The sequence below is a fragment of the Astyanax mexicanus genome, chromosome 2, assembly GCF_023375975.1.
Source record: "Astyanax mexicanus isolate ESR-SI-001 chromosome 2, AstMex3_surface, whole genome shotgun sequence".
NCBI lineage: Eukaryota > Metazoa > Chordata > Actinopteri > Characiformes > Acestrorhamphidae > Astyanax > Astyanax mexicanus.
The window spans coordinates 27,752,257-27,778,847 of record NC_064409.1 but is presented as its reverse complement, the minus strand read 5'-3'; the positions used below and the strand labels follow the sequence as shown (position 1 = coordinate 27,778,847).

At 38.3% G+C, this 26,591-nt stretch overlaps 1 protein-coding gene across 2 annotated transcripts in view; it reads left to right on the top strand.

The window, feature by feature from the left end:
* Nucleotides 1–23,033, top strand: part of ube2h (ubiquitin-conjugating enzyme E2H (UBC8 homolog, yeast)) — a 134,005-nt gene extending 110,972 nt beyond the window's left edge. The window contains exons 6-8 of one of the 2 annotated variants that reach the window (XM_049475095.1): nucleotides 2,593–2,721; nucleotides 5,670–5,710; nucleotides 17,444–23,033. In XM_049475095.1, coding sequence (XP_049331052.1) covers nucleotides 2,593–2,721; nucleotides 5,670–5,710; nucleotides 17,444–17,479 — 206 coding nt within the window. In that variant the 3' untranslated portion in view covers nucleotides 17,480–23,033. The remainder of the gene's footprint in view (nucleotides 1–2,592; nucleotides 2,722–5,669; nucleotides 5,711–17,443) is intronic. The other variant, XM_049475094.1, reaches the window with a different exon arrangement.
* The last annotated feature ends 3,558 nt before the right edge of the window (nucleotides 23,034–26,591 follow it).

Below are 26,591 nucleotides of genomic sequence, written 5' to 3'. Positions count from 1 at the left end.
CGGGGTAGCAGACTGAATTGAAAGCACCAAAGCTTTAGCCTGCCAGGGAGTAGGGACTTGTCAATACTCTCCAGGCCGCTAATTGTGTCCTGCCTGATCTGGTCCACTTGATCCCTGTCTTTGAGGTTGGCGTCATACCAGCATCCTAGGCTCTTTACTGGCTTATCAGACACTGTGGGTATAGGTTCCTCTCCGATATAAAAACATTGCTCTGTCAACTTGCCCTTGATCACTGATATGCTCCTGGATTTGCTTGGCTTAATCTCCATCCTGGCCTCTTTGATGTTCTCCCGGAGCTTTTCCAGCAGACGCCTTGTGCATGGCAGGGTTGTTGTGAGTGTGGTCATGTCATCCATATATGCTCTGATAGGAGGGAGACGGAGACCAGCTTTAAGCTGCTGACCTCCTACCACCCATCGTGAGGCTCGGATGATGACTTCCATTGCCATGGTGAAGGCCAGTGGGGAAATGGTGCAGCCTGCCATGATCCCTATCTCTAGCCGCTGCCATGCTGTGGTGTACCTCTCAGTGGTGATGCAGAGCTGTATGTCCTCAAAGTAGGATTTGACCAGAGTTTAAATAGCCTGTGGAACACTGAAAAGATCAAAAGCATTCCACACAAGACTATGAGGAACAGACCCAAAGGCATTTGCAAGGTCCAGGAACACAACATGTAAGTCACTTTGCTCCTTTTTAGCGACTTGGATTTGATGCCATATCATGTTTGTGTGCTCCAAGCAGCCTGAGAAGCCTGGGATCCCTGCTTTCTGCACAGTTGTATCAATGTATTTGTTCCTTTTTAGGTAACCAGCCAGTCTGTGAGCTATGACACTGAAGAAGATTTTACCTTCAACATTCAAGATGCTGATGTGACGGAACTGGTTGATTTCCGTTGCATCCTTTTCTTTAGGGATTAGGATGCCCCCTGCCCTTCGCCACGCCACTGGTATTGTTTGCTTCCGCCATACCACCTTCATCATTCTCCAGAGAAACCGTAGGACATCTGGTGCATTTTTATAAAGCTTGTATGGTACTCCATTAGGCCCAGGGGAGGATGCAGCTCTTGCTCGACGCACGGTTCTTTCCACTTCACTCCACTTGGGAGGATCTATGTCTAGCTGATGTTCCGGAGGGTGTATTGGTGGCATATCGGATGGAAGGGTACTCTGTTTGCCTCGGTAGCTATCAGTGTGGATTCTTTTCAGATGCGCTTCGAGATCTTCTCTTGATACTTTAAGACTGCCACTTTTCTCTTTCTTGAAGAGACTCTTTGCAAACTTGAAGGGGTTTTTAAAAAAGCTCGATCTTGCATGCTCCTTCCTCTTACGCCTCCTTCTTTGGTTCTCAGCTCTTCTCAGAGTTGACAGTCTGCTCGTAATTCTTTCCTGCAGCAAGTTTATTCCCTCCTTCTCCTCTTCCGGGGCTTTCCTCCACTGTTTCTTCAACTGTCTTCTCTCCTTCACCAGTTGCATCGCCTGCTGTCTGCTGGACTTCATTGTACTGGTTGATGATGTCTTCCTTTCCTCAATGATTCCAAAATGCTCCACTCCATAGTTGTATATCAGCTCCTCCATCTTCTCCAGCTTCTTATTGGCCGTTCCCTTTAGTTGTTCCAGAAGTTTGCTGTTGTCCAGATTAACCGCATCCCACTCCTTCCTCTCACATCATTTGGGCCACTTAATTAGTGGCTTTCGCCCCAGGATCTTTGTTTCTGTTGCACGCTGGGGTAGGCTAGGCTCTAGGTGCTCTATTGTGCTTGACCTCTCTTCCTCTGCAACAGGGGGATTGATGTCCTGCAGACTTTGGTTTTTGTCCTGCTGCTGAACTTCACTTGACTGACTCGACTTGCTTCGCAAGAAGTAGTGGTCGATGCAAGGTCCCTGTCTGATGCCCTTCAAGCACTTTTTCCGCCCTTGATGTATTCTTAGGCCTGCAGTTAATGTCATTTTGGCCCAGCCACAGCTGCATCTCTGAAGTTTGATTCCTGGGGTAATAGTCTCAGGTGGTGTGTCAATCATCTCTCTCATTGTTCTTTTCGTTCCTAGGTCGATTGCCGGGTTGTTTACCAAAAGTTTAATTTGTAGTTTTAATGCTTTATGCTTGGATTCTTCATAAATAACATAAAGATTGTCTCAGTAGCTAGCTAGATAGCAAACTTTACCGTTCCACCTTAAATGGTGCAGCAGATGGCAGAAGCTGAACGAAAACATAAATAGATAAAAACAAATTTTAGCTCCCCTTCACAGAGAAATGGACAATAATTAAGGAATGGACAATAATTAGTTAATTTCTACATCACCTGCCCCCTTTCTGAAGACATACAGTGCACTCAAGTTAACTAGTTAACCAGCAGCATGGTAACTGAACTTTAGCACTCCTGTTGATGTTTCGGGTGCTTGAAGGGTTGTCCCAATTCTTAGGTGGAGTATTTTACCCCTTTCCCTTCTAATTGTGTTCCAAGGGGATGAGGTACACTTTTGTGCCACAAGCACAATTGATGCTTGTGGCTGTATTTTTAATAACAACTGAATTAATCTCAGCTATAATATTTAATTTTAATCTTTATTAATTGTTCATTTCTCACCCTCACAGACCTCACCAATATTTTTGAGTCGTTTTTGCCACAGCTGCTGGCATACCCTAATCCCATTGATCCTTTAAATGGAGATGCTGCAGCCATGTACTTGCACCGGCCAGAGGAGTATAAGCAGAAAATCAAAGGTAAGTTATGTTTTTTTTTTTTTGGTGAGATTGTTTTGCACAATTTTTTAGTTCCCAAATAAGTAATATTTGTCTGTGTGTGGTTACCTTTAATAATTTATCGACAAATATATACAGTATCTACAAAAAAAACAGTACACAACATTTTTGTAAATATATTATTATATATTTTCATAGGACAAGACCGAGCAAGACCAAAATGATTTAGCACACAGCCATTAGGGTCTAAACCGCTGGCACCTTACTTAAGTATTTAAAAAAAGAAGTGTTGCTCTATGTAAACATGGCCTAGTCTATAAGAACATTTCCAACACCCTGAAACCTAGCTGCAGCATGATGACGTAAACCATGCAGTGGTTAAACAGCGTCATATCCAGAGGCTGGCTTTTGAAAATAGACGTATGAGTGCTTTTTTAGCACCTTTGCTGCAAAGGTTAAAGGGGTGAGGGGTCAGCCTATCAATGCTCAGTCCATATGCTGCACACTCAAATTCAAATTAGTCTGCATGGCTTTCATCCCAAAAGAGGCCTCTTCTAAACAGTAACAGTTTGCTGAATAGATAAAAGTATTTGGTTCATATGGTGTCCAGCATGTCTAGCAGCAACCAGGTGAGGAGTGCAAAGACAAGTGTGTCATGCCTGCAGTCAAGCATAGTGGTGGGAGTACCATGGTTTGCAATATTGTATTGGTGCTGCTTGCTATGGGGAGCTACATTACCAGCATGTACTGTGACAGAGCAGAACATGGTCCCCTCCCTTTGGAAACTGGGCCACAGGGCACAATATTCAAACATGATTACAACCTCAAACAGAACTTAGATAGATAGCAGATAACAACTGCCTTGCTTAAGGAACTGAGGGTAAAGTTGTTGGACTAGCAAATCATGTCTTCAGACCTAAACCATCTGTGTGGCATCCTCAAACTGAAGGTAGAGAATCTTAGGATTTCTAACATCCACCAACTTTGTGATGTCCTCATGTACGTGTGGAAAAGATTTCACTTGCAATCTGAAGGGAAGGTAGGGAATTCTAGCCCAAAAGAGGGAAGGAAATGCTGAAAAAGAATTGTGGCCACACAAAATATTGACACTGGGCACAATTTGACACACACAAGTTTTTTTTGAGGGCACAGGAAATGTTCAATGTTATACAACCTATACACTTTATTATACGCTATACTTTACATTGTAATGTGGCGTATCTTCAGTGTTGTCCCACTTTTGTGAAATACTGTATGTAGTTTTATAGTGATGGGAGCACAGACACATTTGTGCACAAAAAATATCTTACCCTTGACTACAAATGCCAAGGACTTTATGATAAACAGCTCTTGTCCTTTCAGATGCCTAAAACTTTATAATGGGTGTTGAAGTTGTTATATAAATTTACATGACAGTAAAAATTAGTCTGTTATTATATAAAATAAGGTTGGTAAGATTATTTACGTTTTGATTTTGTCCTAAAATTAGGGCTGGGTAATTATATTACTATACAACATATAAAATAAATGATTATCAGAAAATTGTGCCAGGTATGCAAGTTCTTGTCCAATAAATAATGGGTCATTTTTGTGGAACAGAATACAGTCTTGTGCCAAAGAAACATTTAAGGTAGAGGAATGACTACTTTAATTTACTGTCTCAAACATTTAATTTACATCATCCAAGGCAGTTTGTTCTGACAAACTCTCACACAAATTCCAATTGTCTCATGGGAATTATTAACAAAACATTATTTACATACACAGTTACATGCAGAGCTATTGATGAGTATATTTACAGTGTGAGAGCTAATAGTCATTTTGGTCGGTGGGTGGGTGTGTCAATGTTCGTGCGTGCAGGGTGTGTCTCTGTGTGTGCACGTGTGAGAGTAAGAGAATTACTGCTTGCGTGTGCGTGAACGTGCATGTCTGTGTAAACAAGCACGCACAAGACATCAGGGAGCAACACACTAGAGCAGAGGTCACTAATAGGCGGACCGCGGTGCGGGTGCGGACCCAGACATTGTCCAATCCGGACCCAAACCAATAAACTACTGAGAAGGATTTAATTCTGATAGAGTTCATTTCAAGCGGCGGAACGTTTAGTGTCTTTGCAGCGCAGTATACTTACAGACCAATCACGTGTGCTGTAAAATCAGGCGCGCTCTCTACTCCCAAAACAACCCTACCTCAACACTAAGGCAACCCCCAGGGGACAAAAAGCATTGGCAATTCTCCCCCGTCAGTGTTACCCACAACATAATAAAGTCTGATACAGTGATAATATTAAATAAAATAAAACTGCTGTTTTTAAAAAAAGGTGATCTTTTGGCCAAGTTCAGCAAACATTTATCCATATATTGTATGATTTTGTCATTCTTGTAATTATCATGACAGGCAGGCCTAAATCTAATATAAATATTTTAAAACAAAGTTAACATACAGATTCACATTAATAGACTCGATAAGTTCAGGGTGTTTTCATTTATTTTATGATAGGTTGATAATGTAATTATTGTGACAGGTCTATTTAAAACAATACATATTGTTGAAATATACTAGTATTTGTAATTTGTTTTGTCTTTCAGTTGTTGATGACATAAAACACTGACAGAACTACCAGCCTTCTTCAGTATACAGTAAATAATACTGAATCACAACACAAGTTAAAAATGGCGACGGTCCGTACCTTAGCCTGAAGAAATTTTCTCTAACTGGACCGAACTGAATTCTAATTAAATACTGCTGCACTAGAGGATATGTGCTTGTGTTTACATGATGGCACGTAGGAAAAATGTAAATGGCTGTAAATGAGTTCAGAGTAAAGCTGCCTGAGAAAATCTGTTTTAAAGCTATTGCTGTTTTTTAACTTAACAAATTTAAATTAATGTGTCTGTTGTAAACAGTATGATGTTAAACGACAGATAGCTTGCATGCAAAGAAAAGGATTGAATTCACTGTGTTCATAGATCCAAGATTCCCAGTCCAGAGGCCTTTATTTTCATTCCAAGTAAGTACAAGTACACTGTGCAATTAAATTTACATTCTTGCGGAAACAACAATGTGCAACATGTGAAACAGTACAATATAGACAACAAAGTGCAAATGTAATAGTCCAACGTGCAAATGTAAAACTAATAGTCCAACTTAGCACTAGAACAGAACAATAAATACTTGCTTACTTACTTACAATGACATATATATAGCGCCTTTCTGTTACTCCAGCCACTCATGGAAGCTTACAATTACATTCTCTGCACATCAGATGGGGACAGGCATAGTACCTGGTCATTTGGAGGAGGTGTAATCAATCTTGCCATCATGCAGTTCTGTGCTTTGAAACTTGAACTTTGAAAAATTGTTCAGTGCATTTGGAAGGGAGGCATCACTATAACAAGGTATCTTGTAGTTAGTGATGGCCTGGATGCCCTGCCACATGTGCTTTGTTTCTCTGATGCTCCGGAACAGCTTGGCGCTGGCTGTTCTGAGGCCCGTCTTATCCCCTGTTTTGAAGGCCTTGTCCCAGGTTCTCAGCAGCTCACACAACTCTGTAGTCATCCTCATAACTGCTTCCACCATTAAAAAGGGGTGAGGAGGCAAAAACTATGAAAGGTGGGAAAGGGCAGTTAGGGAAAGATTGAATAACTACTGATTCACTATATTCGCTCACTCTGTAGAATATGGTGAGGGTGACATGGGAAATGTGCTTTCCTCAGTGTGCACAGGAGGTAGAGTTGCTGCTGTACTCTGCTTGTTATAAGGCTGATATCGAGGGACCAGTTGAGATACATGGCCAACAACGATAACAATTTGTAGAGGTCCAAGCAAGGTGCAGGATCCTATTGTACTTGTTAGGATTTTTTGGGGGGTTTTATTGGTATTCTTTTTGATAAAATTGATATTAAACTACTAGGCAGAGTGTAAAGTTTATAATTAATAATTATGAAAAACCTCCGGCGTGGGGGAGCAAAGCGCTGCAGACAAAGGGCAGGAGAAGCCGGTGGATAACAAGCTGGACCTGCTGCGGCTGAGGATGAGTGTTTTTGAGGAGATGAGGAGCTGCGCTGTGATTTGTCTCACGGAAACCTGGCTGAACCGCACCATGCCAGACTCCGCCTTCTAGCTCGCCGGCAAGCAGCTCTTTCGAGCGGACCGCAACCAGCAATCCAGGAAAGCCCTGGGGGGCAACCTGCGTGTTGGTAAACAGCCATTGCTCCGAGGCGACAGAACAGCTGAATGTGAAGTGTCCTCCCACTTTCGTGATTGCTGTTTCCATAGCACCGAAAGCTAATGCTAACAATGCGCTGAAGGAGCTTTATGACATCAGCTCACTTCAGAACAAGCATCCAGACGCGTTCTATGTGGTAGCGGGGGATTTTATCCATGTAGAACTAAAGAACTCCCTGCCAAGGTTTTAAAACACGTGAACATCCCAACACAAGGTAATAACATGCTGGACCGTGTTAACACCAACGTGAGGGACGCGTACAGCAGTGGCGATTCCTCTAAGACTGCAAGGGAAGCTCAGCTTCCCCTAAAATGTAAAAAAATAAATTAAATATATACTATTGTGTGTACATATCACTGATTAAATATGTGCTACAACGTGCTGAACTTCAGAATCAGCTTTTTATCACTAGTAACGCCGCGGCTTTCCTCTCACTCATTCTCGCAGCTTCACAGTGCTGCTTTAAACAGTGCAAAAGTATGTTTTACACATTAAGCAAATTAGCGAAAAATCTAAGTAGACGGAAGTGCATGGTCCAAATTGGAAAGTTGTAGGCATTGACCCAAGGAATACAGCAAATTCTGAATGTAGGTCTTATGGCTCTGGAGTTATTGAGCAAAATGTGAAAAGTGATGTACGTTGTTTATAGCGCCACCACATGACCAATCGGAGCCATTTTTGTTGTCCGCCGAGATTGACACTACATCTACCTACCAAGTTTCATGTCTCTAGGCCTTACAGTTTAGGCTGCACAACTGTTTTTTCTGAGGGAAAATAATAATAATAATAATAAATATAGCCGCGAGCGGCAATCAACGGGTTCAAGCACCATGGCACAATGGAGCCTACTAGGGTGAAGTGTAAGAAGGTCTAATATAATTGGAGACACTCTCACATTTATAGATTATCAAAAGTCTTTAACCTGCTATTAATGTTGAGCAGAGTCCTTTCAACATGATCAGTGCTTAAATTCACATACAAATTTATTGATGTTTGTAGGATATTCATCAAATGAGTTACAATTAGTCAAAAGGCATCTACATGTTATGGTTTTTGATCAGGAGACTTCAACCAGAATGTTCACAAAGTGGTGTTCAGATTGACCATTTGATTTTCAAAATAAGCTGATGAAGTTGTTCTAAGTCTAGCTCTGAATTAAATGGCGCTTCATCACAGTATTAATACCAAGGAGGGAATGTTCTGACATGGCGTGATTACAAAGTTGTTCTAAATCTATGTCTGAATTAAATGGCGCTTCATCAAGCTGCACTCTGCAGCGAGAATGGAATGTGGCTGCCACACCCCCCTGCTGCTCTTCTTAGTATGGGCCTTCACTCACTTCACTGAGTGAGTGAGCAAAGTGGGGGAGTGACTGCTTATAGTTAAAATCCTGTGTTTGGACAGTTAATTACACTTTAAAGTGGAACATTTTTTCTATTAACATGCATAGGCAAAGTTTTAGACTACAAAAAAGCTGAGTGAAATGATATCAGATGTTTAGCTATAGACTGTATAGTAAAATAGTTTCATTGTTTTTACTGATTTTAAATTCTTTTAATTGCTAACATTGCCCCTAAAGGCCAATCTGTGCCATATTTTGCACAGCACTTAAGGGAAGTATGATATAGAACTGAGTAAGATATTGAGATGATCTGAATAAGGACTAATGAGTTATAGCTAAATAAGGTATTTGTGACATGGCCAAAGATACTTGTTGTTGTATAGATAGCATTTTGAATATAAAAGTCAACATAATAATTATTTACCTAGACACTCTACAGAGTGTTTCTAGATCAGTTTGGTGGAGCTATGATTACAAATTGAGGGACTAGTTTGAAATGGGTGCATTGCCAAAAGTTTAATATTGCAACTTAATTATAATTTTTTTTAATACTAATAGCAAAGTTGTTTAGAACTGTGCATTACATAATGCGAATGAAGTTATTTGACTATGAATAAAAATATGTGCACGTGATATGTAATAAATGTGTAATTATAATGAATAACGCCAACTAGTGTCCAAATCGTATAAAACTTTTATGGTAATTAGAATGTACCAACATATACATGGTAGTTAATTTTCATAATGATTGGTTAAGGTTAACCTTTTCAAATAGCTTCTGATTTTTTATTGGCTAATAGAGGTCACAAAATTTGGCCTATCAAATTGTCCTTAGAGATTCTGTTAAAACATGTACCTGTGATGAAGAGTGCAAAATTACAGCTCGATAGGGCTTACGGTTGCTGAAAATATAGCCATTTGCATATGTAACCTTTGTAGCGCCACCTAGCAGTGGAGCTGCACCAAAATTGATAGGCTACCTCAGGATCTTGTCTATATTCAGATTTGTAAGTTTTTTGGCTGCAGGGATTTTGAGTTACATATTTTTTAATTAATTGTTCATTTTATCGGAAGGGTTCATTTGCATATGGCGGCCATATTGTGTACAAATGCCAAGATGTTTTGGATAATTATTGACTATCAAAGTCTTGTGGATTTTTGAGCATTTTTTCAGAATTTTTGGGCATAAACTGTAGGACTAGTTATCAAAAGTATGTTTTGCATATTATGCAAATTAGCAAAAAATCTAAGTAGGCGGGGCTTAATAGTCCCAATGGCAAAGTGACTTGTCTTGACCCAAGGATTACAGAAGAAAAATTATTTTGTCTGGCAAAAATCGCTGGAATGATTTATGAGCACTTATGTGTATGGCTTTGCTATAGCGCCCCCATTAGGTCAATTGGTGCCATTTTTTGTGCCTTAGTCATTTCACACCTGCCCTACCTACTTGCCAAATTTGATCTTTCTAGGCCATACGGTCTTTGCTGCATAATGAGTTTTAGCAGAAAAAAAGAATAATAATAATAAGAAGAAGAAGAAGAAGAAGAAGAAGAAGAAGAAAAATTCTAACAAAAACAATAGGGTTCCCTCACTATGTGCTTGAACCCTAATAATAATAATAAATGTAGCCGCAAGCGGCGATTTATGGGGTCGGAGCATTACAGGCAAAGAGGCCCCTGAAGGCCAGTTAGGCTTAAAACATGTTGCTGGTTGACCGGCATCACCAAACTGGATGAGGATGACCAGCATGACCATAAAGACCAAGATAGATTACCAGCATGACTAATCTGGATGACCAGCACGACCAGAATGACAAAGCTTGTTGACCAGTATGATCAGCATGACCAAGCTGATTGACCAGCATGAACAAACTTGTTGACCATATTGACCAAGCTGGAAGACCATAATGACCAAACTGGATGACCAGCATGGCAAAGGTGGTTGACCTGTATAACCAAGCTGGATGACCAGCAATATTAAGATGACAAAGCTGAATGACCAGCAGGACCATAATGACCAATCTGAATGACCAGCATGACCAAGCTGGATGACCAGCATAACCAAGCTGGGTGACCAGCGTGACCATAAAGACCATAATGACAATGCTAGATGAGTGGTGTGAGTAAACTAGTTGAAAAGCATTGATGAATTGAGCTGTAGTGTTCATCAGCTTTTATGTGGTGTCTTGCTGCATTCTTTTTTTTTTTTTTTTTTTTTTTTTTTTTTTATTGTGGAAATGTATAGCAACACAAAGTCACAAAGCAATCACAACTAGATATTTCCATTTATCTTTTTCCCCCCCCCCCCCTCCCTTTTTCAACTTCTATGAACGAATCCCCATTATTACACTCCACCCATCCCACCATCTCCCCCAATCCCACACAGCATCCCTCAACCCCCCATCCCCCCACAAAAAAAAAAAAAAAAAAAAAAAAAAAGACAAATAATAATAATAAACAAACCAACTATTAAGCAACAACAATGGAACAAAACAAATAGACAAAACAAAGTCAAATGAGATCAGCAAGTAAATAATAAACAAATATATAACTAAGAGGGAAGGAAGTGTCTTGCTGCATTCTAGTGGGCATTTGGTGAAACAACTTCAGTTCTTAAATTGAAAAAAAAACAAACCACATTTATCCTGCTAAGAGCCTAGCAGTGAGGCATAAAAAGGGCACATATAAATAACCCACATATAGTGTATAAGTTTTGATCTGATTAATATTTAGCCTGTCAAAAGCTTGCTGGAATGTGATTGGCTAATTGTAACCACAAAAATGTACATATCAAATTTTCATTTGGTTTACCATTAGTGCATGGGCCACAGATGATAATGGCCAAGGCTGAGCTTAATAGCTTGTATGGTTCTAGAGAAACAGCTCTCTAGCATTGGCTCCGCCCCCTGGGGGTGTACATCTTCTTAAACTGACAAGGCATCTGAGAATCATGTGAAGATCAAAGGACTGACATGGTTTTAATCTCAGCTTAAGCATTCAAAAATTGTAAGTGTTAGAAGACATTTTGCTGAACCATGGTAGGTCTAATTTGCATATGGCGGCCATATTGTTTACAAATTTCAAGATTTTTTCAATAATTATTGAGGAGTAAGCTCTGCTGAGCTTAACATGTCATGATTTGTCAACAAGTCAAGGACAAGTTCTCAAAAAGTAGGTTTTGCATATTATGCAAATTTGCAAAAAACCTAAGTGGGTGGAGCAAGAACAAGAATGACTCAGGTGGCTGACCAGCATGACCAAGAAGGATAAAGATGTTCAACCAGCAAGATCAGTAGAGCTTTAATTTAAAAATTATTCACCTGTAGCTGTTTCACCAAATGACCACCAGAGTGCAGCAAGAGACCACATATAACCTGCTGAGAATCTTTCAGTAAGAGAGAAATATTCCTATCAGTGCATTTATTTTTATTGCAGAGAGTAGAAAAGTCCGATTTGGCTCCAAATTGGTAGTCATGATCAAGTGGTCTGTATATATATGTATGTAAATATGTGTGTTGATAGGGTCAAAGGTTCCTGACTTCTGTCCATTTAGGTAAAAAAAAAAGTGATAATTTCGCTTTGGGGCCTGCAAAATCACTGTTGCTTTTTGGCCATATTAGAGGCAAAAAATATCCGATTTGCTTGATTTGCAATCAAGCTCACAATATCAGTCTATATATGTATATAAATTTGTGTGTCGATAGGGTCAAAGGTTCCTGTCTTCTGTCCATTTAGGTTTGAAAAAAGCGATAAATAGAATTAATTGAAAATAGTTAATTTGTCACTGTAGAGCCTACTGAAGACTTATTTGGCTCATTCTGGGCAGCTGTGCTTAAAATGTCATTGTTAATGAGAGCCTTAAATATTTTTGACATGCTGCAAACATTGACAGAGTTTTGGCCAAATAACTCTGAAAAGGCTTTCATGTACATGTTTGATCAAGGTGTTGGGGCCACAAAAAGTTAAAATGCCAAAATGTTTTCGATAATTATTTACCGACACGGTCTCAAGATAGCATCAAGACCAAAGTTGATTTGATTGGTTGAATATCCAGGGACTAGTTCGAAAAGTGCGAATTTTACTCTACTGATGCAAAACAATGCAGTTTTGGTAAAGACATGTAATTACAAAGTTGTAAAGGCTACAGCAAAGCATACAACTAAAAAAGAATCATGTCTGGGCCACACATACATTTAGATATAACTGATTATCTTCTATAGAGCCCCCTAGAGGCCAATTAACGCCATATTTTAATAGATGATAGAAGGCCCTCATACATATACAGTATAAGTGTCGTCCTGGTTGGTGATTGTTTAGCCTGTCAAAAGCTTGCTGGAAACTGATTGGCTAATAGCGACCACAAAAATTTACATATCAAATTTTCCTTTGGTAGTCCATTAGGACATAGGCCACAGATGATACATGCCAAAGGAGAGCTTGATAACTTGTATGGTTCCTAAGAAACAGATTTTTAGCTTTGGCTCCGCCCCCTGGGGCGTATGTCCACACAGATTGAAAGGCTACCTCAGAATCATGTTAGGATCAAAGATCTGAAGTGGCATTAGTGTCGGTTTAAGAGTTCAGAAGTTACAGCTGTTAGAGTAAATTTTGGTGTGCCACGGTAAGACTTATTTGCATATGGCGGCCATATTGTTCACAAATTTCAACGTGTTTCCACTTAGCCTAGATCAGGTTTGCGCTGGAGTTGTTGGAGATGCAGCGTTGGCATTACTGGAAAATACTGCTAATGGCCGAATTCATTGAGCGCGCATTTTCCGTGACCATTATGTTTTTTTGGCCCATGATGATGACTGGCTTATAAGCAGTTTTAGATTTCCAAGAGCATAAGAAAACAAGCTGAGTGCGTGACGTGTGTCTTTTTGGTAGGCAACTCATTTAAAGCATTTAAATGAAAGCATTTATCTTAGAATAATAAAACTTAAAACATGGGTAATTATACGCTATGCGTATATAATAATAATAATAATATTATTATTATTATTATTATTATTAATAATAATAATAATAATAATAATATTATTAATAATAATAATAATAATAATAATAATAATAATATAACATTATACTCTGCGTAATTGAGGGAGGAGTCGTGGCAAGTGTGCTGCTTTCGTGCATTTGCGCTTGATTTCAAGTTGATTGTGATGTACTAAGAGAAAGTACGTGGAATTCTGCCTACGCACGGTTTGATAAATCCGGATTTTTTTGTGCGTACGGAACTTTTCAGATCTGAGCGTACGGAACATTTTAGTAGGAAGTCCACGCAAGTCTTAGTACATGAGGCCCCAGGATTGCGGAGATCCAACTTATCAGGGAGACTGGCGCTATGTAAACTCCAGTCACACCCCTGCAGATGACCTTACTCGGGGTAGAACATTAGCAGAATTGTCTACTCCCAACAGTGTCGGGGACCACCTTTCCTGTTGCATTCTGAATCTGAGTGGTCTGTCATGCCTGCAACACTGACCAGTGAAGACAAGACAAGAAGAGCGTAAAGTTTATTTCTGTGGTGTCACAACCATCCTTTCTAACATTCCAGATCCTAAACAGTATAACATTAGGAAAGAGCTAGTTAAGACCACAGGTCTGATTAAAAACATCAGATGAAACCTGACAACCAGTGGCAGATGACTACCAAGCTGCTGAATTTCTCATCTTCGGAAGCAACCAGCTGGAGAGTTTTCTGGATTACTACACTAAAGGCTGGGAAACTTGTTTCTTCCTCCAGTCGTATACTTACTCTGTCTCCAGAGTTGGATGACTTTTGTAACATCATTAGAGTTGGTGGCCGTTTACGCAATGCAATGAAAGTATGATGGCCTCCTCTTTACACCCTATAGTCATGGATTCTCATCATCCAACCACAAGACTACTGAAACAAGATTATGCCACCTAAGTACAGAGCAAGTGTTTGCCGAGATTCTGAGGCATGTATAGATCTTTAAAGGATGTGAGGCAGTTCGCAAATATCAACAAGCCTGCTCTGAATGTCTCAAGTGGGAAGTTAAACCTGTCATCCCTAAAACCGCAGGCCTACATCTTGCCCTGCTTCGGATTTCTAAGCCTCCATTCTATAGCACAGTTATGGACTGAATTGGCCCATTCTACATCCACTCATGGAAAAGATGGGCTATAATCTTTAAATGCCTCACCACACGCTGTACTCACCTCAAGCTCCTGTGACTTATTCCTACTAGCCTTACGAAGGTTTATTGCTCGTAGAGGTTGTCCATTTAAGGTCATCTCAGGCCAGGGTAAAAAATTCCATGAAGGCGAAGGGAACTGAGAGAGGCACTTGCAAAGTCCTAAGCTCCAGGAACTGCTTGCGAAGCAGAAGATATCCTCCAAGTTCATTCAACCAGGAATACCACATTTTCGTGGTGCCTAGAAGAAAGGAATTCGGGCAGTGAAGTATGCTCTCTGCACCACAGTGGGCTCTCAGTCCCTCATTGAAGAGGTAGTGTACACAGCGCTGGTAGATGTGGAGGAAATCCTAGGAACAGGAAACCAGTAGCATATGTATCTTCTGACATTGCTGTTCTGGACCCAGTAACTCCAGACCTTCTCCTTATGAGGTAACACTGACAGTGCCACTGAAACAATTAATGTATTCCCCTGCTGAACTTACGGGGCGGTGGAAGTGGAGACAAGTCAGGTTCTGACTGATCAATTCTGGTCTAGTTTTGTTAAATATTACCTCCCAGAAATTCAAGTGAAGGATTGACGTTACATTTGACCTGTTGTATGTTTAGTCACTCTCCCAGAATAGTATAATGATGAATGAAGAACACCCCTGCACTTATAGTAGATCAAATATGCATTGCATATTTGGCCGTGCTGATGTTAGGGAAGCCAACCAGCCAATTATAGACATAGTTAAGAGAACAGGCACCAAGTGTGTTCAATCTAATTGGGGGAGGGGCTGCTACTTAGAGCTCAACACACTCTGAGTCCACTTCCTCCTGTATGTGTTAGTTTAGGCCTAGACCAACATATAGCTAACAAAAGAAGAAAATAGTCATCTGCATTTTGCTTTGAGTACTTTTCTCTGCTGTAAACACTGCTTACACCTCACTAGCACTTACCAGGGCAATTGACAACAATACCATATAGCAGACGAACACAGGGATATTTGAGAAGTGAAATAAATTTATAAGATATACAGAAAATGTGCATTAATTCCTTTAACAAAATTAGGCAGGAGCATAGATGTGGGCACCCTAGTCATTTTATTGATTTAAATACATTTAGCAGTAATTATTGTAAAACAAAATTAGTTTGGTAAGCTCATTGACCCTTGACCTACTAAACTGTAGGCAGTATGCATGGTAAAAAAATAACAGCATTTCAAGACAAACACTTGCTTCCCACAGTAAAATTGATGGTGGTTCTATCATGCTGTGGGGCTGTGTGTGCCAGGGCAGTTACTGAGAATCTTGTTTAAGTTGAATCAGTGACAAAGTTAAAGTCAACAATGATTTAAGATTTAAGACAACAATGCTAAACACTGCTCAAAATCTACCAAGCCATTCCTACAGAGGAACAAGTACAATGTTCTGGAATGATCATCTCAGTCCCCAGACCTGAATATTATTTAAAATCTACTAAATCTGGAATAATCTACTAAATTATTGATGTATCTTTTGGGGTGCCCAAATTTATGCACCTGCCTAAAAAAATTGCACACTTTCTGTAAATCCTATTAACTTTATATCGCTTCTCAAATATCACTGTGTTTGTTACAAAGTTCCAAAATCCATTACATCTTAGATCTGGGCTTTGATATGGCCCTCCAAAAGGCTCTGGAACACACTCAATAAGTTTAAGGAGTTTTTATCAGTCAAATTAGCTTACCTCCACACTACCAGGACTCCAGGTATGATAACACTTGACTTAAATTAGCTTTTTTGAGGTCATTAACTCAAGGGTTTACATACATTTTCCACTAGCACTATGATCATTTGTGGCTATTTTCAATAATGAAATGAATGATCATGAACTTTTTTTGTTGTTATTTTAGTCAAAACCCTTTTTTTATTTGTCAGTACCCTTGACTTTGATAATCAGATCACATTATACTAAAAATGTATGCAGAAAGCCATACAATTGAAAGGGTTCACTTTTTTTTTAAATTTAGATTCATTGGCCTCCACACATTTTCAAAGCTAAACGGACCGAAGGTAGCAACCATTGTTCTTTTGCTGAAATTTACACACATACATGCAATCGTAATATGATACAGACTGCAATTTGAGATATTTTGCCCTTAGGGAGTCTTTACAAATTACATTTGCCTACTTTAAAACGGCTGAAACTCATGCTGCTATAAATTGCTACAATTGCTTATCAGTAGTTCAAGGTCAAATCCTCACAAATACCTGCTGAACATGGATTGTGGCTGTGATGAGGTCTGCAGAATTTGTTCTTCGAGGTTTTGTTCTTGAGGTGTTGTTTAAACACCATGGTTCATCAGTTTTAACATATGAAAGCCTTTTGATCATTTTTAAGTTTGATCTCAGCTTGCCTAAAATTGAAAGCTTCTGACACATCATGCATACTTGCCAGTTTTTTTCTTGTTCTGCAGACTTGGTTATTTGTTGAGAAAAAATATCCATTGTTAAATATTGGTGTGTGAAACCTTGTCATGCTGCATGATCAGCATTCTCTTGAGATTCAGCTCATGGACAGACATTTATTTTTAGAATTTACCGGTATAATTCATAATTGATTTTTCCATCAATGATGACAAGCCTTCCTGGTGTAGATGCATCAGAACAGGCCCAGTCCTACTAACATCATGGTTCACAGAAGAAATAAGAATTTTATACGAAAATACAGTGTTTTCCTTTTCCCAAACAACGCTTCACATTTAAATCAAAAATATCATGATTCCATTAGCCTTCTAAAATGTGCATATAAGCTTTAGAAACCGGATCATGCACACAATTGTTTGTTTAGTGTTTTCCTGATGATTGACTGATGAACATTAACATTAGTCAGAGAGGCCATCAGTTGTTTTGACATTAACCTCTTGACCTTTTTCTGTGTTTATGTAGTTGCTTGATCTGCCCCACAACCTTGGGTTTCTTTGTGACTTTACAGACTATTATACACCTTGCCCTAAACACAAACTTTTCTCTTTTTCCCCCCATGCAGAATACATTCAGAAATATGCAACAGAGGAGGCTCTGAAGGAGCAAGAGGAAGGTGCAGGTGACTCTTCATCAGAAAGCTCCATGTCTGATTTCTCAGAAGATGAAGCACAAGATATGGAGTTGTAGTATGAACACACCCTTTATTGCAGAGACTATATAATTTCCTAATGTAAGAAGCAGACTATAATATTCATATTTAAACAAGACCGTTTTTATTATTATTATTACTCCTATTATTATTATTATTATTATTACAATGACAAGAAGTTAGGATGATGATGATTATGATTATAATAATAATAAAAATAATAATACGTATTATTATTATTTTTATTATTATTGTTAATATTATTATTATTGCTGGTACTACTACAACTACTATTGATATTGACAAACCTGGATTTCTATGAGTGTTTAGCATTGATAATGAACACATTACCCTCTTTCTGTGTTTATGTAATTGCTTGATCTGCCCAACAACACACCACTGACCAAGTGCTTCCCCTACATGCTAGTGTGACTGCACAATACATAGGTTAATGGCCCTATATTTTACCACATTTTAGTCACCTAGAATTGCAGTTGATTCCCACAATTTGATTAAAATTTTTTTGTGCAAGGTAGGTCTTTCTTAAGCATGGTTGCAAAAGTATTCTACAACTTACACTAAATTGTCTAAAAAGAAAACAGTAATATATCCTTACATATGTCTACTTGGTACCTGGCAGTGCAAATTCGGATGTTAAGCAAAATAGGTCATTACCATAGTGTTTGCATCATACTGTGCAGATTAGCAAATTACATTTTCAACTTGTTTAAATTACCCTGTCTTCTTTCAGAATTCTATTTTTTTAGAGACAAATTTTAACATAATGGATCGAATAGATAAGAATTCTGCGTTTCAATGTGCGCTGGCACAGTGGACAGTGTTAAGGCAATGCTGACAAAGACATAAATCAGTGGGTTTACAGTTCTACTTCAAATTTTGTTGGATAATCCTCTACACATAACTTAAAATTCAGCAAAGTCCTTAATTTAGCCTATATTTGGGGAGACAATGTGTCTTTGGTTGCTATAGGTCAGTTGTACTAAACCAAGGATTCATATTTTTACTGCATTTTCTTTTCTTTTTCTTTTTTTTTTAAATTGCTGCTTTAAAGTCATTAAAAGTTTGAACTGAAATTGAAGAGTAAGGTGTACTGTTCACTGTTACTGGCTAGTGTCTTTAATAAGGTGTTTTTTTTTCTTGGGCTGTGGAAAGGACTGATAAAATGTATGTCCAGTTTCTCATTCATGCCTTGCTGTCTGCATGCCTTTCAGTAGGTTAGAAAAGTGGCTCAAAACCTAAATCTAACCTGATACCTTATGTGACATGTCAGCAGTTGCATGCAGGCAATGAAGTATTCATTGTTAATTTTTTTTCAATAGAAGGATGGTAGTGGTTAAATGAGTTAAGTTTGTCATTTTAGTTTAAAACAGGAAAAAAACAAGCAAATGTTGCAAAATGCAAATGTTAGTTTGTTTGTACTTTGACAACCAAAAAAAGCTAAATTCTGCTTAAATTAGATGTCTGTTTAATCTTTACACTTCAGTTGGCAGTGTGAAACTTTCCATACAAACTGTATGATATTACAATTATTAGAAGAAATTCATAAATGAAGCACAAATATGCTAAATTGTAAATATTTTGCTATAAAGTCTGGGATATTCACCCATATCAGTAATCTCTTTAACTTGTTGTTGATGTTTGTTTTCTCTCTATCTCTCTCTCTCTCTCTCTCTCTCTCTCTCTCTCTCTCTCAGAGTATTATGACATGATACAGAAATGTTGTGGGCAAAGAAGGATTTATCAGATTGTGCTTGCATACATACTAATTAACATAATTATTTTATACCAGCCATTTCATTCACACAGCTCCACTTTGTTTGGGCTCCTTTCACTCTGTCCTTCAATGGTCAGGACCCCCACAAAGATGGTGATATTTGGATGGTGACTCTGCTCTGGTGGTGTGTAAGTGTGTTTTGTTCTGGTATGAGTGGATCAAACACAGCAGGGCTGGAGTTTTTAAACACTGTGTCTAATCACCACTGCAGTAGACTCTCCTACCTAGCTGATCCATTGTCTACATGTAAAGTCAGCTTATCTGTTGCTGCATAGTTAGTTTTGGTCATCTTCTAGTCCAATCTGTTATTGGTAGGACAGGACACTGCCCAGAGGAGGTACCAACACAGCACACACTAATACACCACCAACATGTCCGTGACACTTCAGTGCTGAAAATCCACCCCAAATAGGACCTCTTCTGTGGTGGTCCTGCCCATTGAAGAACAAGGGGGGCAAAGTGTGCAGAGAAATGGACTACAGTCTGTAATTATAGAACTACAAAGTACAAATGTTGCAAAATGCAAATGTCAGTTTGTTTGTATTTTGACAACAAAAAAGCTAAATTCTGCTTAAATTAGATGTCTGTTTAAGCTTTACACTTCAGTAGGCAGTGTGAAACTTTCCATACAAACTGTATGATATCATTAAAATTATTAGAAGAATTTATCAGTAGACCGATAAGATTGACAGTGGATATATAAACAATTACGCTGTGTTTAATAAAGTAGGCTATATAGACAAACAGAATGGGACATTGACACATTAAACCTGCGGAATCTAAGAATCTCATTCTAAATCTATAGGTTATATGAGTATGTTCACCCTTTGAGGCTATAATAGCTTCTACTCATCTGGGAAGATTTTCTTAAATATTTTTCTTGTAGTTTGTAAGGTAGATATAAGTTAATACAGAAATTACCTAAAAAACCTATGGCATTATTAAGCACACTGGAGTCTGCAAGGATAGGTTCCCAATTGTGTGTGGAGGTATATCGAAATGAAACAAATGAATTAAAAGATTAAGAGGAATGTCCTAATACTTTTCTCATGCGTGTGCATGCATGTGAGAGAGGAGAGAGAACGATAATTTGAGCTAAAACAGACCTACGTTAATATCTCTTTACAAGACTTCTAAAATTACCCAGTGATGTTCTCATCAGATCTTTCAAATTTTGAAAGCTATCTTGAGGGGACCCAACATGTCCCACGCTCACCTGGCCTTCAAGTGAGTGATAGAGAAGACTAGTAATTTAATGCATGCTGAGACAGATTTTTTCCTGTAACCATTGTTTTTGAGACTGATACCACACTAGCTGGTTGTTTTTTTCCATACTATATTGCTTTTATGTCCCTCATACATAAATGAACATTGGCTGCTCACACCCTGTCTCTGGATTTTGACTGTTCTTTCCTCGACAACTGTTGGTAGTTACCCACCACAGTTGACCTGTAGCAGCTTAAGTCATGCTGTTTAATGTTTAATGGCATGTGTGTACACAAAATGTGCAGGGGACTGTATACAGTACCCTCTGTAATGCTTTGAGGCAAATACTCATTTTCCTTGATATGCCCATCTGATACACAATTTGGTAAGATTTGTATTTGCATATATTTCAGTTTACCATGTTAAAAGTACTTCACTTAATTAAAACATCTTTATGCAGTATTGTATTTAATTGCTTTATAATTAGTTTGACCAAGAATATATTTAATGCTTTAACTCTGCCCTGTTTTACAAATGTGATTTTAACCTTTAGAAATGCTTATTTTCTTCTTAGCAGTGCTTTCCTTTTAATATAAGCAATTTCAAATATATAACACTGCCTGTGTGAGAACTTCTGTTTTGTCCGTGTATTTTTTTCCAGACAAAATCAAAAGATAAGTGAGTGCATGTCAAGGTTTTTGTTTTTTATGTTTGAATAAACTGACGAAGGAATCCAAAAATCTCAAAATGTTTGTGTGCTTCTGATGTTAAAATATATTTTTTTGTCTTCTTCTTCTTCTTCTTCTTCGTCTTCTTCTGCTTCTTCGTCTGCTTCTTCTTCTTCTTCTTCTTCTTCTCTGCAAAAATGACAAGTTATTAATGATCTTTTTAGAAAGCAACTGAATCCCTTTTTTCTGGTGAAGGAATGGAAAATATTGCAGACCACATCAAATCAAAACAATCTAAATTTCTAAAAAAAAAAAAAAAAAAAGTAATAATAAAATAAATAAAAATTGCTGTGCTGTTTTATATGCAACAGTTTTACTTTAACTTGAATAGTTCATTAAAAGGTTAATTTATTTAGTTTACCTGTATATTTTTAAGAACACTTTATTTGAGCTTAGTATTTGAGCAATTTTATAGTCAGTGTGGTCAAGCTATTTTCTGTTTTTGCAATGTGATATGTGCAATAATTCCTCAAACAAAATTAGACAGATGCATAAGGGCAGCAACTGAAAAATGACATCAATATTTAGTAGATCCTACCTTTGCTCAAAAATAACAGCCTCTAAACACTTCCTATGGCTTCCAATGAGAGTCTGGTTTCTGGTTGAAGATATTTTGGAGCATACTTCTTTACTAAACATCTCCATTTCAGTCAGATTTTATAGTTTCCGAGCACAAACAGCCTGCTTTAAATCACACCACAAATGTTCAATAATATTCAGGTCTAAAATCCTTGTGTAAAGTGTGCTGAATAGTTTAACGATGCACAGTGACATCTGCAGTAAGATGTTGTAGGTGTTTGGAGCTCGTCTGTGGGTTGGCTATTCTCACCATCCTTCTCCTCTGCTAATCCACTTCAGGCCTTAACTAGAACTGTGTCTGTGGTTTTTCATTTCCGCACTATGTTCCTCACAGTGGAAACTGACAGCTAAAATCTCTGAGATTTTTTTTCATTCCCCTAAACCATGATGTTGAACAGTCTTTGTTTTCATGTCATTTGGGAGTTGTTGCCACTCTTCAGAGAAGATGCAAGGAGGAGAAAAAATTGCAATTGGCATCTTAACCCTTTCTCATAATTGGATTCATTTAGGTCAAGTGTCAATGAGCTAACCCAACAAATTTTTTGTTCCAACAATTAGTGCTAAGGTTATTCAAATCAATACAATATTAAGGTTGCTCAAATTTATGCACCTGCCTAATTTAGTTTAAAGAATTATTGCACACTTTCTGTAAATCCTATAAACTTTCACCTCACAAATATCACTGTGTTCATCTGCTATATGATATGTTTAAGTAAAATTGCTGATCCGAACAACCAATGATTTATAAAGTACAAAATTATGATAATTATCAGGGGTGCCCAAGCTTTTTCATACCACTGTACATTTCACAAATTGTTGCTAATAAGTTTGTTAATAATCACGTCAAAAAGTGTTAAATCAATACACTTGGCATAAGGTTTATACTGTCAATTAGTGATATTAGTGTTAATTATTTAACACTACACTGTCAAATTGTGCACTTGGTATGCAGTCATCAGTGTGGAATGTGTGTGCTATTACAACCTTTTTTTTTTTTTTTGAAGAATACATATGCTGTGTTTTTATCTTTATTGATGCAGTCAAAGTATTATGAGAATTTGCTACTGCTTTTTTGTTGTTGTCATGTGGGCATGCCTGTCACATAGGACAAGTGCACCCTGTCTAGGATTATAACCTTTTAATTAGTTCTGTACAATTAACTGTAAATTTTTATAATAAAAATAATTAATATAAATTACTATGCAGTGGCTTCATTTTTGTTGAGTAACATGAGGAAGACCTTTATTGGACGAGCATTAATGATGTTTATTTCTCGGTCACCACTAGATGGCAGACAAGGCTCAACACTGAACATGAGGTGGTCTGTGCTGCTTGAATGATGTGCAAGAAATTGGTTCTTTTGCAATATAAACTTTCTCACGTATCTACAGTAGACATACTGACTGGTGGTAAAGTGAGCTTAGATGTGTTTAATGTGTTTAAGACATTTTAATGCAGTGTGCAGAATAATAAATGCCACGTAATACTGGTGTACTAATACCGGTATGATTTTGGAAGGACAACCTCAAGCTAAACCTACATTTTTGGGAAAAATTGCTATAACATTTTGTCATGAAGGGGGAACTTTAACTTTAACTGGCACAAGCCTTTTCTCTTCTTTATGGCATAAAGAAAGTGTATACAGTAGACATACTGACTGGTGGTAAAGTGAGCTTAGATGTGTTTAAAGTGTTTAAAGTGCCACATTTTATAACTACTATCAGAATACTGTGAAATACATTGCTGTGTGGGGGTGTGTGTAAACCACTGCAAGGTCTTTCCAAAAGTCTGACCTCCAGCAATGTGAGCAGCAATATGAGCTCCTCAATTAATTATTTAGAGCTCATTTAACTGCAATGCGATGGTTGTAAGGAGTGCAAAGAAGGCTGTAAGACTGCATGATGTAATGCCCACTCAGACTCAAGCGCCCCCACAGCCTAAAGCTGGTCTCCCCGTGGCAGTGCGAATAACCTAAGGCTAAGGCTAATACACTCTTAACTCCGTGATTCGATGCTTGGGCAGTTTCACCACATCAAAGCCCCAGAGTTCGCTCTATATCATAAAATTCGACACGAACTGGCTTTGACCAGTGTTCTGTCGAGTTGTGCTGCCTTGTTAAACCGTGCTTCCCTAGTGTCTGTAAAACGCAGACTCAACCAGAGATAGAATTTAAACCTACAGCTCTGTCTGTGGTCAGTCCTGAGCCGAGTTGGGCGAGGCCATAAACTCACCAGTTGACTTAGACACCCTAACATCTCTCTGATCAACTCCTATTTCTGAGGAGTTCCTTTTACTAGCTACTGCAGACAAGGGAGGCTGAGGAAGCTTCATATGCAACATGCATTTACAACTCAGAGAGACCTATTGTTTTTCACAAAGAACAAGAAAAAGTGGATTTTAATGCATTTTTCCCTTTTTTCAAATTAATCAGTTTTTCAACTAAATCGCATAAATATCACTACTGTAAATTATATTTTATTTATGCTACAGCATGGATTAATGAATTATAATGCTGTAGTCTGAAATTACGCTCCATACACGTGCAAAGGAGGGGGGCGAAGGGGGCTGGAGGACCTGTCTCTTTGGCTCTTACTGCCCAAAGTGCCCTTTTATCAAATGTATTTATTATTTTGGAAGTGTATGTGTGAAAGTCATAAAGCCAGGCGGACACTGTGCGATTTTTTTAATCGGATGCGGTCTGGAGAGCTCAAACAGCACGTTTGAATCGTTTGTCGTGTATGAACAACGCCTGCGATTCATCTGCACACACTGTACGGTCCGACTGACCTGCTGCGACGGGGGAGCTTACACTGCACGCCTAAACGCAGCCCGTAGGCGGAGCTTTCTTTGCGTACAAACTCTCGCTTCAACACAACGCCTTGCAAAAGAAAGCGCTTAGCTTTGCTTATTTGTGAAGAGACGTACATGGACTCGCAGGTGGCTGAGGCGACGTGGACTCTACGGGTTGTCCGTTTTACAGAAGGAGAGCGCATAGAAAAATGCCTACGCGTCAGGCTGCGAAAGAAACACCAGCAGCTTAAATAAAATAAAATAATTTTATTTTTTATTCTGTTTATTGTTTATGTAAAAACTGGTTTTGCAACACTGAATATTAAACAAGCAATCGGTTATTCACACTGGATAGGGACCCTCATTTACAGTGCCGCTGAGCATTAACAGTTTAAAAGGGATTAATAATATATATAAAAAATAGGAATAAAAACTGACATTTATTATAGACGAATAAAATATATACGTAAAAAAGGAAAAATAGGACCTTAAAAAAGATCATAAAAATTGACATAAAAGGGAAAAAATATATATCTTATGAAGATATATATTTAATGATTTGATTAATAAAAGAAGAAAAATAATTTAAATGAATAAATAAAAAATATAAAATATGAACTCATTAAAAATTCGTTTAAAATAACCCAGGCTTTCTGCAGAATAATCAAAGTTTCAGTTAGTTTCAGTTTCAAATCATGAAAACAGCTCACCAAAACCTCAAACTATACTTTATATTTGACTATATTTACTTACAGGTCCTTTGCTTGTACTTACAGGCCCTTACTTATTTTTATTCAACTGAACTGAGTTCCTGTAGCCTCGCGCTGAATTCAGCTCCGCGCTGCGAAAGAGAGCGAGAGAGAGGCGCAGCGCATTTTGTCTGATTTATCTTGATTAATTATCAGTACATTTATTAGCTTTAGTAAGTTTAATAGCACTAATTTTACTACACTTCTCCGACCTTATTTATTAAAACGTTTATTTTAGAAGACAGAGGTTATTATGCGGGCAATGCCGCGCGCAATGCCACGCGCTGCGCTAAGCTGGCTTTGCGTGGCTAATATTCTGGAGCACTGGACGAGATTTTAATTAATAAATTAACATATTTATAATTTTAATAAATTTGCCCTGGCGAAAAGAAACGAATTATAAAATATAGCTTTATATTTCTGTGCATGTTTTAAGTTTTATATAATTGACGGGCAGCACCAGAGGCTGACAATGTGCTTTATTTTTCAGATATAATAGCAAAGTGAAATAAAATAAATTAATGTTTGTCAAAGATATTTTCTCTTTTAATTTTTCTTTTCAAAAACTCCAGCTATTGACTGAGAATAAGCATCTGTTGAAATTCTTAAACAGCAGAATGCCTGTGTCTGCTATATTAAGCTATAAGTCTGTGTACCGAACATAAATATAAATCCTTATAACTGACAGAAATAAATATGACTAATAATTATTTATAGTTACTGTGCAGATTTTTGGGAAAACAGGTCGTGACGTTAAGAAATCGGCCCGCAAAACAGCTCACACTGTGAGACAAGCGACCAAAATTTCTGGCATGTCAGAAATCCCTGGTCGCGTCCGACTGCTCATTCGCAGCTCCTATGGGCAATTAATCGGACATCGCTTCCCCTCTCACACTGCACGACAAACGACGCACGATCAAGCTAAAATTCGGCCCGATCATGAAATTCAGTCGCATCCGACCAGATCGGGCTTAAAATCGGGCTAAAATCGCACAGTGTCCGCCTGGCTTTACGTTACCCGTTTTGGCCGGGAAGCTATCGTATTTTCCCCGTCTTTCCAGCCGTCTTCACGTAAATATACCGTATTAAGCCAGGCGGACACTGTGCGATTTTTTTAATCGGATGCGGTCTGGAGAGCTCAAACAGCACGTTTGAATCGTTTGTCGTGTATGAACAACGCCTGCGATTCATCTGCACACACTGTACGGTCCGAC